Genomic DNA, 14,014 nt, shown 5'->3' on the forward strand with positions numbered 1-14,014 from the left:
GGAGTGTAATCTGTTAGGGACCAATAATGTGGGTATTTTTCAGGTAATTCAGTAGCTGAATTATTAACTTTCTATTTTAGACAACAGAAGCAACAGTATACAAACCAACTTGCCAAAGAGACTGACAAATACATTAAAGAGTTTGGATCTCTGCCTTCAGTAAATGAACAGGTACAAAAATGTTTGGGTTTTTTTAATCAATTAAAATTACATTGCCGGTTTTGCAATTCACCCCCCATGGTTACTTCTGATGGAATTAATTGATGGAATTTGGTGCGGTTTCATGTAATTAAGAGAGACAGCATTTCTGAGCCACTAGGATTACAGGATGATTCAGGCGTATGGTTTATGATCATTTAATCATGTTGACAGCAATCCAGTGCACAGTAAGGTAATGCTGCTTAAATCCCATTGACTTTAGTGGGATTTAAGTAGTTTAACTCAATGTGCAGGACTGCAGCCTTTTTTTGTTTGGGAGGGAGAGGAGTGAATGTACCTGAATACATACTGTTGGTCACAAAACAGATTTTAAAGTACTTTCCAAACTCTCCTTAAAATTAATTGTTCTGCTCAAACCAACCAACCAACAGTACTTTGGGTTTTTTTTGAGAGGAGAAGATGAACAGAAGGTTTGGGAGAAATCGAAATTTCTGGTACTTGCTCTAGATCTGCCCATTTGTTCTTGGTCTCCTTAGTGTTCCTTCTGTGGCATGTCTATTCAGTAAGAGCATGGATTGGTAGGGTTTGAAAGTAACAGTGAATATTCGCCAAGTATCCATTGATTTACCAGTGGGATATTGGTGCTAGCAACATATAGCTTGAAATTTGGTCCCTTGGGTAAAGCTGCAGCAGGTCAGAGCTGTGTTCAGTATCCTCTTCGTCTAGAGTCCTAGTAACTAGATTAATGCAAGCATGTTCTGTCCTGTATTTTCTGAAAACTGAACAGTTGCTTGCTTATGTTTGCTGCTCCCTTAGTCTGCAATTTTCAGCTAAAATAGGGGCCCAGCCACTCAGCAGCAGTTCATACTGCATTATATATATGCCTTCCTGAAACACCAGGTTGGGTGGTGGCTAGAGTTTGGAGATGTGGACATCCCAAGTTCAAATCCTTGCTGACTTCATAGCCTTGGGGAAGTCACTGATCTTCTTCTCTGCATGTTGTTGTGATCCCTCAGTGTGGGTGCCTTCAAAATGTGTAGGATACAAAGCCACCAAGTGGGTGTCTGTCAGCTCTGCTGTGATCATCCATGGTCATAGTCACTCACTGTTCACTTCCACATATTCGATTTTCACTATGGCCCGTTCGAGGTAAATTCTGCCACTGTGCAATGCCTTAAGTTGTTCAAAAAGAGGAGCATCTTTCAGTAATTTGGCATGTAGAGACTGCAGTATTAGAGTATGCCATGATTTAAGTATATATGTATTCATTTAGTTGTCAGCTGGAAGGAGCATTGAGCAAGATGTCTTGCCTACTGCTTTCATTTACGATGCACTACTCATTCTTGTGGTTTCCAGGGAAATAAAGGCCCTCTGTGAAATTCCTTGTACAAGTTTGCTATTTCTGCTGCACTGACCCCGAATGGTTGGGAACCCTCACCCAAAAGCTCCAATTAAATAATTATTTATAATTTCTTTTGCTTCAGTAGATTTTTTTTTCCACTTCTTGCCATTTAGCGTCAAAGAAAAATACAGAAAGACCGACTTGTGAATGAGTTTACTACAGCACTTACCAACTTCCAACGGGTCCAAAGGCAAGCTGCTGAGAGAGAGAGGGAATTTGTAGCAAGAGTACGAGCGAGCTCCAGGGTATCGGTAAGTATAAACTGAAATGCTATAAATGGTAGAAAAATAGTGGAGAAGCCAGGGCAAGATATTCATATCTGTTTGGGACAGCTTTTCACAACAGTCATTTACGTTTGGGGATGGGGGAGGGCAGAATAATTCACACCATTTGCAAAATGCAACATTTTGTGTTTCTTTAGCAACAAGAGCTGTGGGATTTTTGTCAAATACCGACTGGGTAATTATGTGGTATTGTTTGAGTTAGTTTCTCTTTGTAATGTTCAGGGGTGTGGCTGAATTAGGCAGGGCGGGGGGAGCAAAGTAGGGGCTGTCATGTGGAAAGGGAATGTATGATCCAGGAGTCGTGCTTAAATATGTATTGCCAGAAGATCTATTTGCATACACAGAATTGTAGTGTTGGAAGGGGCCTCTAGGGTCATCTAGTTCAACCCCCTGCACAGTGCAGGAAATTCATAATACCTCCCTCCACACACCCAGTGACTGCTGTTCCACGCCCACACAAACTCCTTGTGCTGGGGTTTTAATTTAGAAATGTACTTGGTATAGTTGCGTGACTTATTACAGAAGTGTTAGTAATTTAGCATCAGGCTCAGAAGCAACGTTGTAAAGCTATTTTCTTTTCTCAACTTTTCAGGGGGGTGCCGCTGAGGAAAGTTACAGAGAAGGAACACTAGTATCTTGGGAGAGGTAAGATGTGCAATTTGTGTGTGTATAGACACACATACACAAATGGTTAAAACTTGGTATCTATACTGCTGCTAATTTTGAAATCAATAGGTAGCAGAAGATTGCTAGTTGACTACAGTACAGTGTTTTCTTACTCCCACGTTATTCTGTCTAGTCTGAGGTGAGCTCATGGAAGCACACTTTACTACCCCAAGCAGCAAAAACCACACACATCCTTTCCACTGACCAAGACGTTCTCCACCAGCAGAAAATGTCATTAGGATGTACCCTCAATAGTTCTGCAGTCCTGTTGACAAACTCCCCTTCAGTGATGGGTGCCAGCAAGTGTTGAAGGGTCCCCTGAATCAGATAAAACTCCACACTTCCTATCCTGATCACCCAGCAAAAACATCCATTTTGAAATTTGGAGGAAGAGCCAAATGTAAGTGACACACACACACACACACACCCCTCAAAGTCCTGTGGTATGCACACAGAATTCCGGAGAGTGATGTGTGGCAGAGGTCTTTGGGAGAAGAGGGGTTGGTGGCAACCACAAACACTGCTAGGCCCCCAAAGCTTGTAGACCACTGGTGGCCAATTCCTTCTTTTCAGAAAAATAGGCAACTTTGATGATCCATTCTTTGGCATCCTTGGCAGCCCATGCTCCTGCTTTAAATACTTAATGTACAGTTAAGAAGATCAATGCTCATATCCTAACTTTGTATTTCTCACATGTCATCAGCGATGCAGCAGTCACATTGCTATCTATGGGAATTGTCCATAGACGGCATAAGAAGTGGCTACACTCCTTTTTTTAAGCTTCATATCATAGGTTTATAGAGACTTCGGTTTTATATGTTGTATTTTTCCATTTCATTTTTGCAGGGAGGGCTGTTAAAGCTCTCTGGTTTACAGTAAAAGTTAAAACATGAAAGCCAACAGATAATAACTTATTGGGCTATTTTTGTTAAGATTTGTGTCCAAAACAATTTAACGTTGGTTAAATCCACAAGGCATATGTGATGGACTATGTTTAAAATGCTGTGTTTTTTTAATGCAGCAAAATCAGAGAAGGGAGGGGAATAGTTAACTCTGCTCTAGAATGTTGAGCTTTGAGTGACAGGTTGTTCCTTTCCTCTGATTGGCTAGTGCCAGCTGGGGGAAATATAAAAACAGCTGTGTGCTGAGGGGAGAAGGAGTTTGTTTTGAGTTCAGCAGCCGTTACTGTTCAGTAAAGTAAAAGTTCAGCTATAGGAGTGGATGTCTGAAGAGTCTGACTAAAAGTCTGTCAGACAGGGTCACCTTTTGAATAAAGGGAGAGACTCCTGGTCTTAACTGTGTTCAGCATAACCTGAGAGAGAATACCATCTAAGAATTCAGAGTCTAGTGTCAGCTTACATTGAAGTACAATTTCATACAAGACACCAAGAACTGGGGTTTGAGATTTTGGCAAAGGGTGACTGGGTAGCAGTCTAAAACTCCCAATCAGGCCCTAAGGAGTAGGATTATATTTTCAGGGAAGAAGTAGGAGTCCTGTCCAGTTATACAGGAAATTGGCACTGAGGCAGTCCCTGGTCTGTTTTGAAAGGAAATGGTTATGGACTACTCAGAGGAAAGAAGACACATTGTGATTTCAGAAAAGGGGAAAGAATTTGATACACTAAAAGAGTGGCCTTTCCAGAAAACATGAACAGTTATTAGGAAACTATATGCAGAAACATTTGTTACTGAAACCAAAGTACTTAGTCAACCATCTCTCACTGATAAGAACCAAGAATTTGTAAAAATAAGCTGCTGCAACACCATCTTGTCTGTCAACTGAAAAATATACGGTTTTACCAACATTACCTCAGCCTTTCAAATACCTGACTACCCCATACCATCCCTGCCTGTTAAATAAAATCTTTATTATTGTTCACTGTTACAGTTTCCAAGGCCATTTCAACTGATCTAAAAAGAGGGCTCTTGTTTTCTCCTGACAAGTTCCTGTGCTGGGCAATAGCCAAATCAGATTCTGTCACAGGGTAGGGCATTCAGATTTATAAAGCTGCAGGTATTATCATACTACTGGGGACAAGCTCATCACCTAAAGGGAACTAAAAATTTTGGTGGGAAAAATCTGCATCACAGTGAAGAAGAAGGGGTCCATCATAGCATATTATACTTGACACTTCCAAATACAATTTTGATTTGTTTCCTAAAGAAAACTGATAGGCATAAGAGGGCTTCATGGGCAGAAAGACAGTAGAAAAGCAGAGAATGATCTCCCACCAGTGATACCTGTTTCAAAAACTGCAACTGGAGCAGGACTTTGTTTCCTATATTTCAGTTCATTGCTTCTTATGTTCAATTGCAATAGCATTGAAAGTAGAATGGCAAAGGCATGAAATTCCACTCCCAGTTGAGAGCCGTCTAGGTGAGCTCCACAGATCCACATCATAGAAAGGCCCCATTTGCCTGAGTGTGGGAAAAATCACTCCAGTTTGCTATTTCAGCTTCACTCCAACTGACTCCGTGAACTGGGATTGGGAAAGAAGCAGACAACTGCCTCCAGTACCAGTTAAAATTTCATATTGACTTTCGTGTTAGCGCCCCCCCCCCGTGCCATGCAGTTGGGTTTTTTAAGTGTTATTTCATTTTCTTCAGTGACTGAGGAGAGGGGGGGGTAGAAATTGGTTCACTAGAATTGATCAAGATTTATAAAAAAAGGTCCCCCTGTGGGACACAAGAAGCTGCCTTATACTGAGTCAGAACATCAATCCCTCAAGATCAGTTTTCTCTGCTCTAGCAGCAGATCTTCAGGGTATCAGATAGTGGTCTTTCATATCGCTTCTTATCTGATCCTTTTAACTGGAGGTGCCAAGTATTGAATCTGGCGCTTTCTGCATGCAAAGAACATTCTTTGCCACTGAGTCATGGTCCCCATAATGTTGGAGATACCCCCCCCCCAGCTGCTAGTTCAATTTAATGTGTTCTGTCATGTTGCATGTGAAGCGACTTACCCACATAGGGAGCTGAGCATCTCGTGTACCTATTCACTTACAGCCAAACTCAAAGTCAAGTACTAGATGAAGAAATCACAGAAGATGATCTTCGTCTTATTGAGGAGAGAGAAACTACCATCAGGCAACTTGAGGTTAGCATTGCAGCAACAATGAGGTCAAATATAATTTTTCTTCCTTTTCCCATGAAGGCCCTAATGCTCCTAAATTCTAGCCTTGTATTGCAGTTCGTGGTTTTTTGGTGCTCCATGCCCATATCTTCCAGGATAATTTGAATCTATCTGTATAGCTTGTTTTGGACAGCAGGTGGCGAAGCTTGCATTTTACACAGTGGAGAATTGAGCGCTGCTTCCCTCCACGTTCAGTGCGTCAAGGTTGTTTTAAAATGTCTACTGGCTTCCTTCTCAAGCAGGCATATTGGTGGGGGGAGTCCAACTTGGAAATGAGGAGATAAGTTTAAATACTCTATAGTGATAGAGCCCCCAGCCTTACGTGGCTGGTCCAGTTTCATGCATTATACAGCAACCAACCTGCGGATATGTCTGACGTCTGTGCACAACAGCGAACCACCGGCTGTTTTCCAAATGTGTATCTACTATGTAAGTGTCTTCCAAAATGTGTTGGTCAGAACCTACATTAGAGATGTAGGTCAAAAAATGTAATGTTTGAAGCAGCCATATGGTTTGTCTTTCTCTCTTTGTACTTAGACAGGTACACGGTGGGGAAAAGAAATGGAAATCCCACCTGTCCCTGCTTCTCCTCTCTTGTTCTCCCAAGGGAGTGCTGATGGGGCCTCTGCCACCTCTCCCCTGCTTGCCAGCTGATGCGCGTGCATCATGTCTGATGTGGAGTGCCCATACACAGACCTTGTGGTGGTCTCTGTTTCTTATATTCTCTGGCTCTTTAGGCAGTCAGCCGTCTTCCTGTTGCCACGTGTCCTATCTCCTTCCTCCATTCAACAACGTGGACAGAAAAGCAGTCTTCAGTCGCACAGTCTTGTATAAAACGTATCTTCTGTATTTACAGGCAGATATTATGGATATTAACGAAATATTTAAAGATCTGGGGATGATGATTCATGAACAAGGAGACATAATAGGTAAGCAGAGATCAGTGTTTTGAGAGGGCTGCATGCAAATATTTCTCATACATGCACCCAGTATTTAAGATGCACTGATTTCATGTCAGCAGCAGCAGCAGCAACCTAGTAAGATCAAATTTTATTTAATAAGAATGAGTGCTATGACACTCGGAATTCACTGCCACAGGAAGGAAGTGGTGGCGGCTACAAGCATGGACGGCTTCAAAAGGGAATTAGATAAGCATATGGAGCAGAGGTCCATCAGTGGCTATTAGCCACAAGGTATAGATAGGGACTCTGGGGCAAGTGATGCTCTGTCATCTTGGTGCTTGGGGGGGGGGTCAACAGTGGGATGGCTTCTAATGTCCTGGCCCCACTGGTGGACCTCCTGATGGCACTGGTATTTCTGGCCACTGTGTGATACAGAGTGTTGGACTGGATGGGCCTTTGGCCTGATCCAACATTGGCATCTCTTATGTTCTTATGACTTTGAACGTGTGTTCTAGATTTTCAGGCTACTAAAAAAAGTTTGAAATACTGCCCTTTCTTGTACGTGCTTTGTTTCATTATGGAAAAGCATATTTTCAGATGGGGTTCTTCCATTGAAACTTGTCAGTGAGCATGTTATGCCTACATTTCAGTTTTTGAGGGAATTGTGTCTACTTCGGAAGACTTCCTCAGCAGTTTCAGAATGACGGGTTGAACCAGTGGGGTGCATAGGGAAAAGCCGTTATGAGAGTCCCCGTACAGAGTGGTGGCTGGTGTTGGAATAGGACTGGGGAGACCCAGATTCAGGTCTTTAATCAGCCATTGAAGTTCATTGGGTGATCCTAGGCCACTTGCACACTCTGGACTGTATTCTCACAGAGCTGTTAAGACAGGGAGACTAGGAGAAAAGATCTTTTTCTGAGAGACATATTGTATTGCCCTAGCCAATCCGTGCAGTTCAAGAAAGAGAAGAGTGCTCAGAAACGTCAAAAGACAAAACCTAATTCAGTGTGCAGAGTGAGTGAGCAAGAAGTGTACCTGGTTCACGGCAAAGCCCCAATTGTAATAATTTTGGTCCAGAAAACTGGTTGTATCATACAGTTATGATCATCTTAACTTGGAGCAGGGCTTCCATTTAGGGCCCAATTATATGTTACAGCATGCAAGGGTCTGGCCTGTGAATCCCCCTCCCCACTGTTTTACAGCTGAACTTGGGGCCTTTAAAATGCTGCAAGGCAGCATAGTGGGACCAAGTGCTGGACCAAGCATTCTGGAGACCATTTTGGCATTTGAAAAGGCCCGGGGGTGGGGGGTGGAGACAGGAGCACCTGGTGCCACCACGCTGCCTGGCAGCATTTTTAAGTAGCCCAAGTTCAGCTATAAAATGGTGGGGACCTCCATGGGTCAGATACATGGCTGCTATAAAGTCTGGTTGTGCCCATAGTTGTCTGGCACTCTTTCATTTAGAGTTGCAGAATAATAAATCTGATTCTCAAAATGTTCACTTAAAGGTAGAATTGCACTCTGTGAAGAAAACAGGGCTGCTACTGAAAAGAGCTTTCCTGTGTTGCTCTCTTCCCCCACAATATCTAGTTCCACTGTTTTCATGTTCTGATGCTGTTGCGATGTGCATTCTTTGGCCCTGCCCATCAGTGATTGGGTTGGGACCTATACCTCCTCACACACTCCATCCCCATCTTCCGGGGATAAGTTCAGGAGCTGTCTTAGGGATTCTGAGGCCCTGGGCAGAAATCAAAGATGGGTGCCCCCCTCCATCTTCATTCCTAACATCATGTATCTCAGTCATCTGTGATTTCTTTGTGGTGGCAGCAATACTGGGGTGGAGTGCAGTGTGAGGACAGCTGCTGTATGGGCCATGGGTGACCACTCGTGTGCTTAGTATTCCCATGAAGCTGCTGCCTGGCATGCCAGCCAAACATATAGCAAGGGGGGCTGGCTGCACACATTCTCTCTACTGTCAACAAGGCAGGACTGGGTTATGGAAGGAGGTGGGGTGCTGTACGGCATCCGCTCTGCCCCTCGCCTCGCTTCAGGGCAGCTGCATGGGGGTTAGACCTTCCCCCAGCACACAATGGTTGGGGGGGCCAGCCTCTGCCTCTTGCTGTTGCCTCTCAACATCCCCCCTCCCATTTTTGGTAAACTATACTTCCATCTCAGTTTGTATAGGTTTTAGTGGAATGTGCTTTAGAATGAATGATCTTGGAATTATAATATAAATATTTGCTGTGTTATTGCCATAGAACATGGCTAAAAATGTACAAGTTCCCAGAGCAGTGCATTTCTGTTACAGAGGATTATCATATTACTTCAGAACAGATTTTAATTATCTTTTTCCTTTTCCAAAGATAGCATTGAGGCCAATGTAGAAACAACTGAAGTCCATGTCCAGCAAGCAAATCAACAGTTGTCTAGAGCAGCAGACTACCAGGTAAATATTATTGCAGACAGCAAGACTATGTTGCAGCATTTCCATCAGATATATTAAAGAAGAAAAAGAGATTGGATTTATACCCCACCCTTCACTTGGAGTCTCAGAGCAGCTTACAAACTCCTCTCCCTTCCCCTCCCCACAACAGACACCCTGTGAGGTGGGTGGGGCTGAGAGAACTCTTGACACAAACTGCTCTTTTTCAAGGACAGCTGTGCCAGAGCTTGTGACTGACCCAAGGTCACATCAGCAGGTGCGAGTGGAGGAGTGGGCAATCAAACCCGGTTCTCCCAGATTAGAGTCCGCCCACTTAACCACTACACCAAACTGAGTACTCCAAAGTTGAACCTCTCTCAGTTTCCGGTTTTGGGAGCTAATTTTTAGGATCCTCTCCTTCTAGGCCATGTTCATATTGAGGTATTTTGCTAGTAGTAATAACGTTTAGATCATACCGTAGAAAACTAGTATTTATCCACCAAATCTGTAGCGTTGCTGTCAAAAGTCAGCAAATATCTCATTAATAGTACTCTGCCATTTTATTTTCATTTATGAAGCCCCGTATTTGCTCCTAGATGCATTTTGGTTATTTGTTGTGTTCATTTTTGTGTCCCTTGGTATCACTGGCAGCAAGTATTTTTTATGTTCCATCCAATCTGGATGAAATTTGCAGGGATTATATCACTTCAGGTATGAGTTGAGCAAAGTCTAATTCATGAAATCAGCAGTGGACCCTAATGCATGACATTCATGAAACACATTGTTTAAAGGGAAGCCATTGCTTGCTTGACAAAAGGTAGCCGCTCCAAACAGTAGTAAATCCAGTTTACTTTAAATGTCAGTCTCCTCAGAATTTCCCATCTATTTTTAAAAATGAAAATAAAAAAAAATCACCTGACTTAGCTGATAGTATTGAAATAAAAAGGACCACTCTCCTAAACATCTTAACTTAGAAGTATAGGTGCAAGGTGATTTAATGGACCTTCACTGTAGTGTAATTGGGATTAAAGTAAAGCATGCATGCTGGGTAAAGTGCCAGCCTGTTTGTCTGCTTTGGGGTCAGTAGTTTCAATATTGATGTTATGAATGTCATGGATAGCTCATAAAGTCTACTTAAAATGCGTTTCCTGAAAGGAACTCCGATGCTTTCTAGACACGGTTAGCCTCTCATTTTTATCTCAGACTATTGGCTCTCCTGCACTGAACACTCAGTGCAGATTTTATTCTTGTTAATCCAACTTCCTTCTGATTTCCCAGTAGTGAGTTTATTCCTTGATAGAGGGAGGAAAGCAAGAAACCTGGGATTTAAATAATTACAGATAGCTGTAACTTCCTATAATACCATGATTTCTAATAGTTCTCCCATTAATAGGAATATGTCTGACCTTTACGTAAAAGTAAAAGTTTATCTTTTCAGTCTTTCCAATCAATTAAAATTATCACTTAAAGGCCTTTTTGACTTAGAACAAACATATTTGGATATCACATTGGTCTTTATTGCACTGATATGACATGTGATGGAGCCTTCTTGGACTGGTAGTCAGTGCGTTGGTGCATGTATACCTGCAGTGTAGTCTGGTCTGTGTTGTGTATGTGCTGCCTCTTCTTCCCCACCTGCGACAATTTGTAATATCTCTTGGCTCAGACTAGGATTTATTTCTTTACTCAATTGAAGTCTGCCTTACTTGTTGAGATTCAAAGTGGATTACAAAATTAGAAAACAACAATTTGGGGACCTAACTTCCCACACTGACCCCCCCATTTGCTCCCCCTCCATTTTCCACGCACTTGCTCTTTTCAGCCTTTCCTCCACTTTGCTACCCTCTTCACTCACTATTTTGTATTCTTTTCCCAACTGCTGCTGTTCCCCTACAACCTTCTTTCATGCCAGGATTGCCTAGGGCTAGGCCCAGGTCCCAGTGCCTTAGATGCTAGACAGCCTCCCAGTGATTGTGATCTCGTGAGATTTTGCAAGATAACTGTTGCCATTTAAAACAAAAAACACACCTTTTCATATTTCATGCCCCTGGGTCTGTAGAAAAATCCCCATAGTCTATAACTTGCAAGTTTTGTGCAGAACTTTTTGATCCGTATTTTGGGGCTGTGTTGAGAATTAGATTCATAGAGGCCATAAAGGCAGTGTAATACATACAATAAACAATGTAAGGTGGGGACTTCCTAAATGTTTCCAGAGACATTAAAATGACAGCCAGATTTTCTGTATAAAAAAATGTCCTCCTGAACAATTCTGTAGTAGCCAAATGCCACGAAAGCAGTCATAGGGAACATTATATGTGCTTAGTTTCTCATATTTTTCTCTCTCAAAGAGTGGAGCAGTATCTAGAAGAGAAAGAGGGAAGGAAGAAGAGTGTTTCTCTCTCTCACCCCACCTTTTCTGTTAACCCCCCCTCCCCCATTTCACATTGTATTCCTTCCTGGAGGGAACAGTAGTAATCAAGCATGGGCAGTGGGGTGCATCAAGCCTCTTGTACAATATTGTGTTGACAAGGTGTCAGTGTTAATGAAATACTGTCTTTATGGTATAGTAGCCATTTCATATTTGATGCTGTAGGCCTAGACTTTATCAACAGCCTATGAGGTGGTAGACCTAGTCTCTTAATCCTTGCTTTAAAAAAAATTCTCTTCCACTGCAGTTGGAAGCTGGAGGTCAGGGAAAAGGGTAATATAGTAGATGCTAAGCTAAAATAGTAGATGCTATAGTAGATGCTAAGCTAAAAAGGGTAATATAGTAGATGCTAAGCTAAAATAGTATAGTAGATGCTAAGCTAAAATCCTCTCCAGACACAAGCTCACTACTTCACATGCTCATTCGAAGAACTAAGTGCTGGCTTGTTTTCTGTCCAGCTCCCCAACTGTTCCATGCTAACAATTTCCATCCTTTTTTGCCTCTGCAGCGCAAGTCCCGTAAGAAAATGTGTATTCTTATTCTTGTACTCGCCATAGGAGGAACCGTCCTTGGCCTAATCATATGGGGAGCAACAAAATCAAGTTAAGCAGGAGAATTTCCACAGTCATGTCTCGTTATGAAGCTGTTCAGTAAATGATGGATCCATCTTTATCACTTCTGCTTTTCTACAGAATGCATTTTTTTAAATCTAGCAGTGCTTCCCTTTTCCCTTCAGTTTGCACAGTACAATTCACTAAATTTATTGCACCATTGAATACAGCGGTGAACCTTGCCAGTATTTAACCTGGGTGGGAGGAGGCTACTTCTTGTCCATGCCTGCCAATCCGCCGTCTTTTCCTTTTGCCTCCAGGCCAAATTGCGATGGTTATGTGATACCCAGGTGGTATGGTGCAGTAATGAACTGTTGCTCAAGTGAGGCGAACTCGTAGACACAGATGTGTGGAGTCTTGTACACTCTGAGGGCTGCAAGCAAGGTTGTTCAGTTGTGCCTTTTGAAGGCCTCACAGAGGAGCTTAAAAAGCAATGTGAAGGGTATAAATTGTAGTTTATCCAGTCAATTCCTAACCCATGGGTCAACTTGATTTCTTGTAACAAATCATGAATTACTCTGTATGTATATGTAGCCTGTAACTTTTAATATCTTACCTATTTTAAGCAGTCGTGTATGCTGCCCCAATAACCTCTTTCATACACAAGCAGACAGGTCTCTCCACTCCTCTTTGTGTGTAGAGTTCAAATCTAATAGGTTGCTGGCAGCTATATTCTCTATCCAATATTTCTGAAACTTTTGGATTAATTCAGCTGTTTTTGTTTTGCTTAAGAATACTCTTTTTCATATTTTGATATAAACCAGGTTCTGGGTATTTGGCAAACTTGACAAAGTCTAATCTGATACAAGGGGCTTGATTGATGTGCTTACCTTTAAGACTTTGGGACACATTTAAAGTTAGCAAATATTTGTATACTTAATTTATGCATCCGTCAGATGTTTGAAGTCTATGGGCAAGACTAATACATGTGAAATGGCTAATAACAAATTTGACTTTACGGGACTCTTTGATTTGAGCTGCCAAGTAATACACATATCTAACTGTTTTAAGTAATTTTCTCAGATCTTTGTACATGGTGGCGGTTGACAAACATCTTAAACTTAATTCTGATTGAATTTCAGAAAGCTCTAACCTATACAAATAATAAAACCTGTGGGAAGTTGGGTTTATTTATTTAAGCAATTAATTCTTTTTTCTCTTGATGTATAAGTACAAAGTTCTGAGCAACTTTTGGGAAGTTCTGTCTTCCAAACAATTACATTCAGTTTAACTATCTCAAATCATGGAGGTTTTAAGAACTGGGCTTTGTGCCATTTTGTAGTAACACATGTTGGAAAAGTAATACAAAGTTATTTGCCAGCTAATCTGTTTTGCCTTTTTTTAAAAAAAGAAATGTTAATGAACTAATATTTACTGTATAAATATTATGTCGTATGAATTTTGTACAGCAGTTTGATAGAGGAGCAGCATTTACATGATAAGCTCTGAGACTTGTGATTTGGGAAGGACTAAAAATCTATGGACTAATTTGGATCACATAGTCTAAATAAAGATATTCACCTTCAAAACTATTTTCTCTTTTTTTCATTACTTTATTTGAAACTAAGGCTTTGAGGTTTCAAGGGGATGAATTTATAGACTGCAGTGCTGAAATCTAATCTATTAGAAAGGACATGTTGGCAGGAGTCCTCAGCCATGGGTGCTTGCTTGGAGATCTTTCTATCCCCACACCTTCCCTTGGTCGTTAGTGAAGAGGCTATTCAAAATGAGCATAGAGGTGGGGAGCGTCAGACTGCAGACTGGATAAATGCTTCCATGGCTTTTATGGTGTGAAATGCCCAGCCTGACCTTGATGATCTATGCCCTTGAGTTTGCTGCTAATTTACCTTTTGTTGAGGTTCATGAAATATATTTAATCTCCCCGCACTGCGTCCCCACCCCAACCGAATGCCCTCTTGGCTTTAGATATATATGGGAATAACTAGCACTCTTTTTGTAGAAAAAGCCCAGCAGGAACTCATTAGCATAATAGGCCACACCCAACAG

At 41.7% G+C, this 14,014-nt stretch overlaps 1 protein-coding gene across 1 annotated transcript; it reads left to right on the plus strand.

The window, feature by feature from the left end:
* Positions 1-80: 80 nt before the first annotated feature.
* Positions 81-13,524, plus strand: STX7 (syntaxin 7; the record flags this gene model as incomplete). The annotated part of the gene is made up of 7 exons (XM_015418203.1): positions 81-171; positions 1,675-1,812; positions 2,438-2,490; positions 5,518-5,608; positions 6,501-6,573; positions 8,910-8,992; positions 11,905-13,524. Coding segments are annotated over 7 exons (628 nt in total), but the record flags the coding sequence as incomplete, so codon positions are not given.
* Positions 13,525-14,014: the final 490 nt, after the last annotated feature.

The sequence above is a fragment of the Gekko japonicus genome, unplaced genomic scaffold (genome assembly GCF_001447785.1).
Source record: "Gekko japonicus isolate JY-2015 unplaced genomic scaffold, Gekko_japonicus_V1.1 scaffold2563, whole genome shotgun sequence".
Taxonomy (NCBI): Eukaryota; Metazoa; Chordata; class Lepidosauria; order Squamata; family Gekkonidae; genus Gekko; species Gekko japonicus.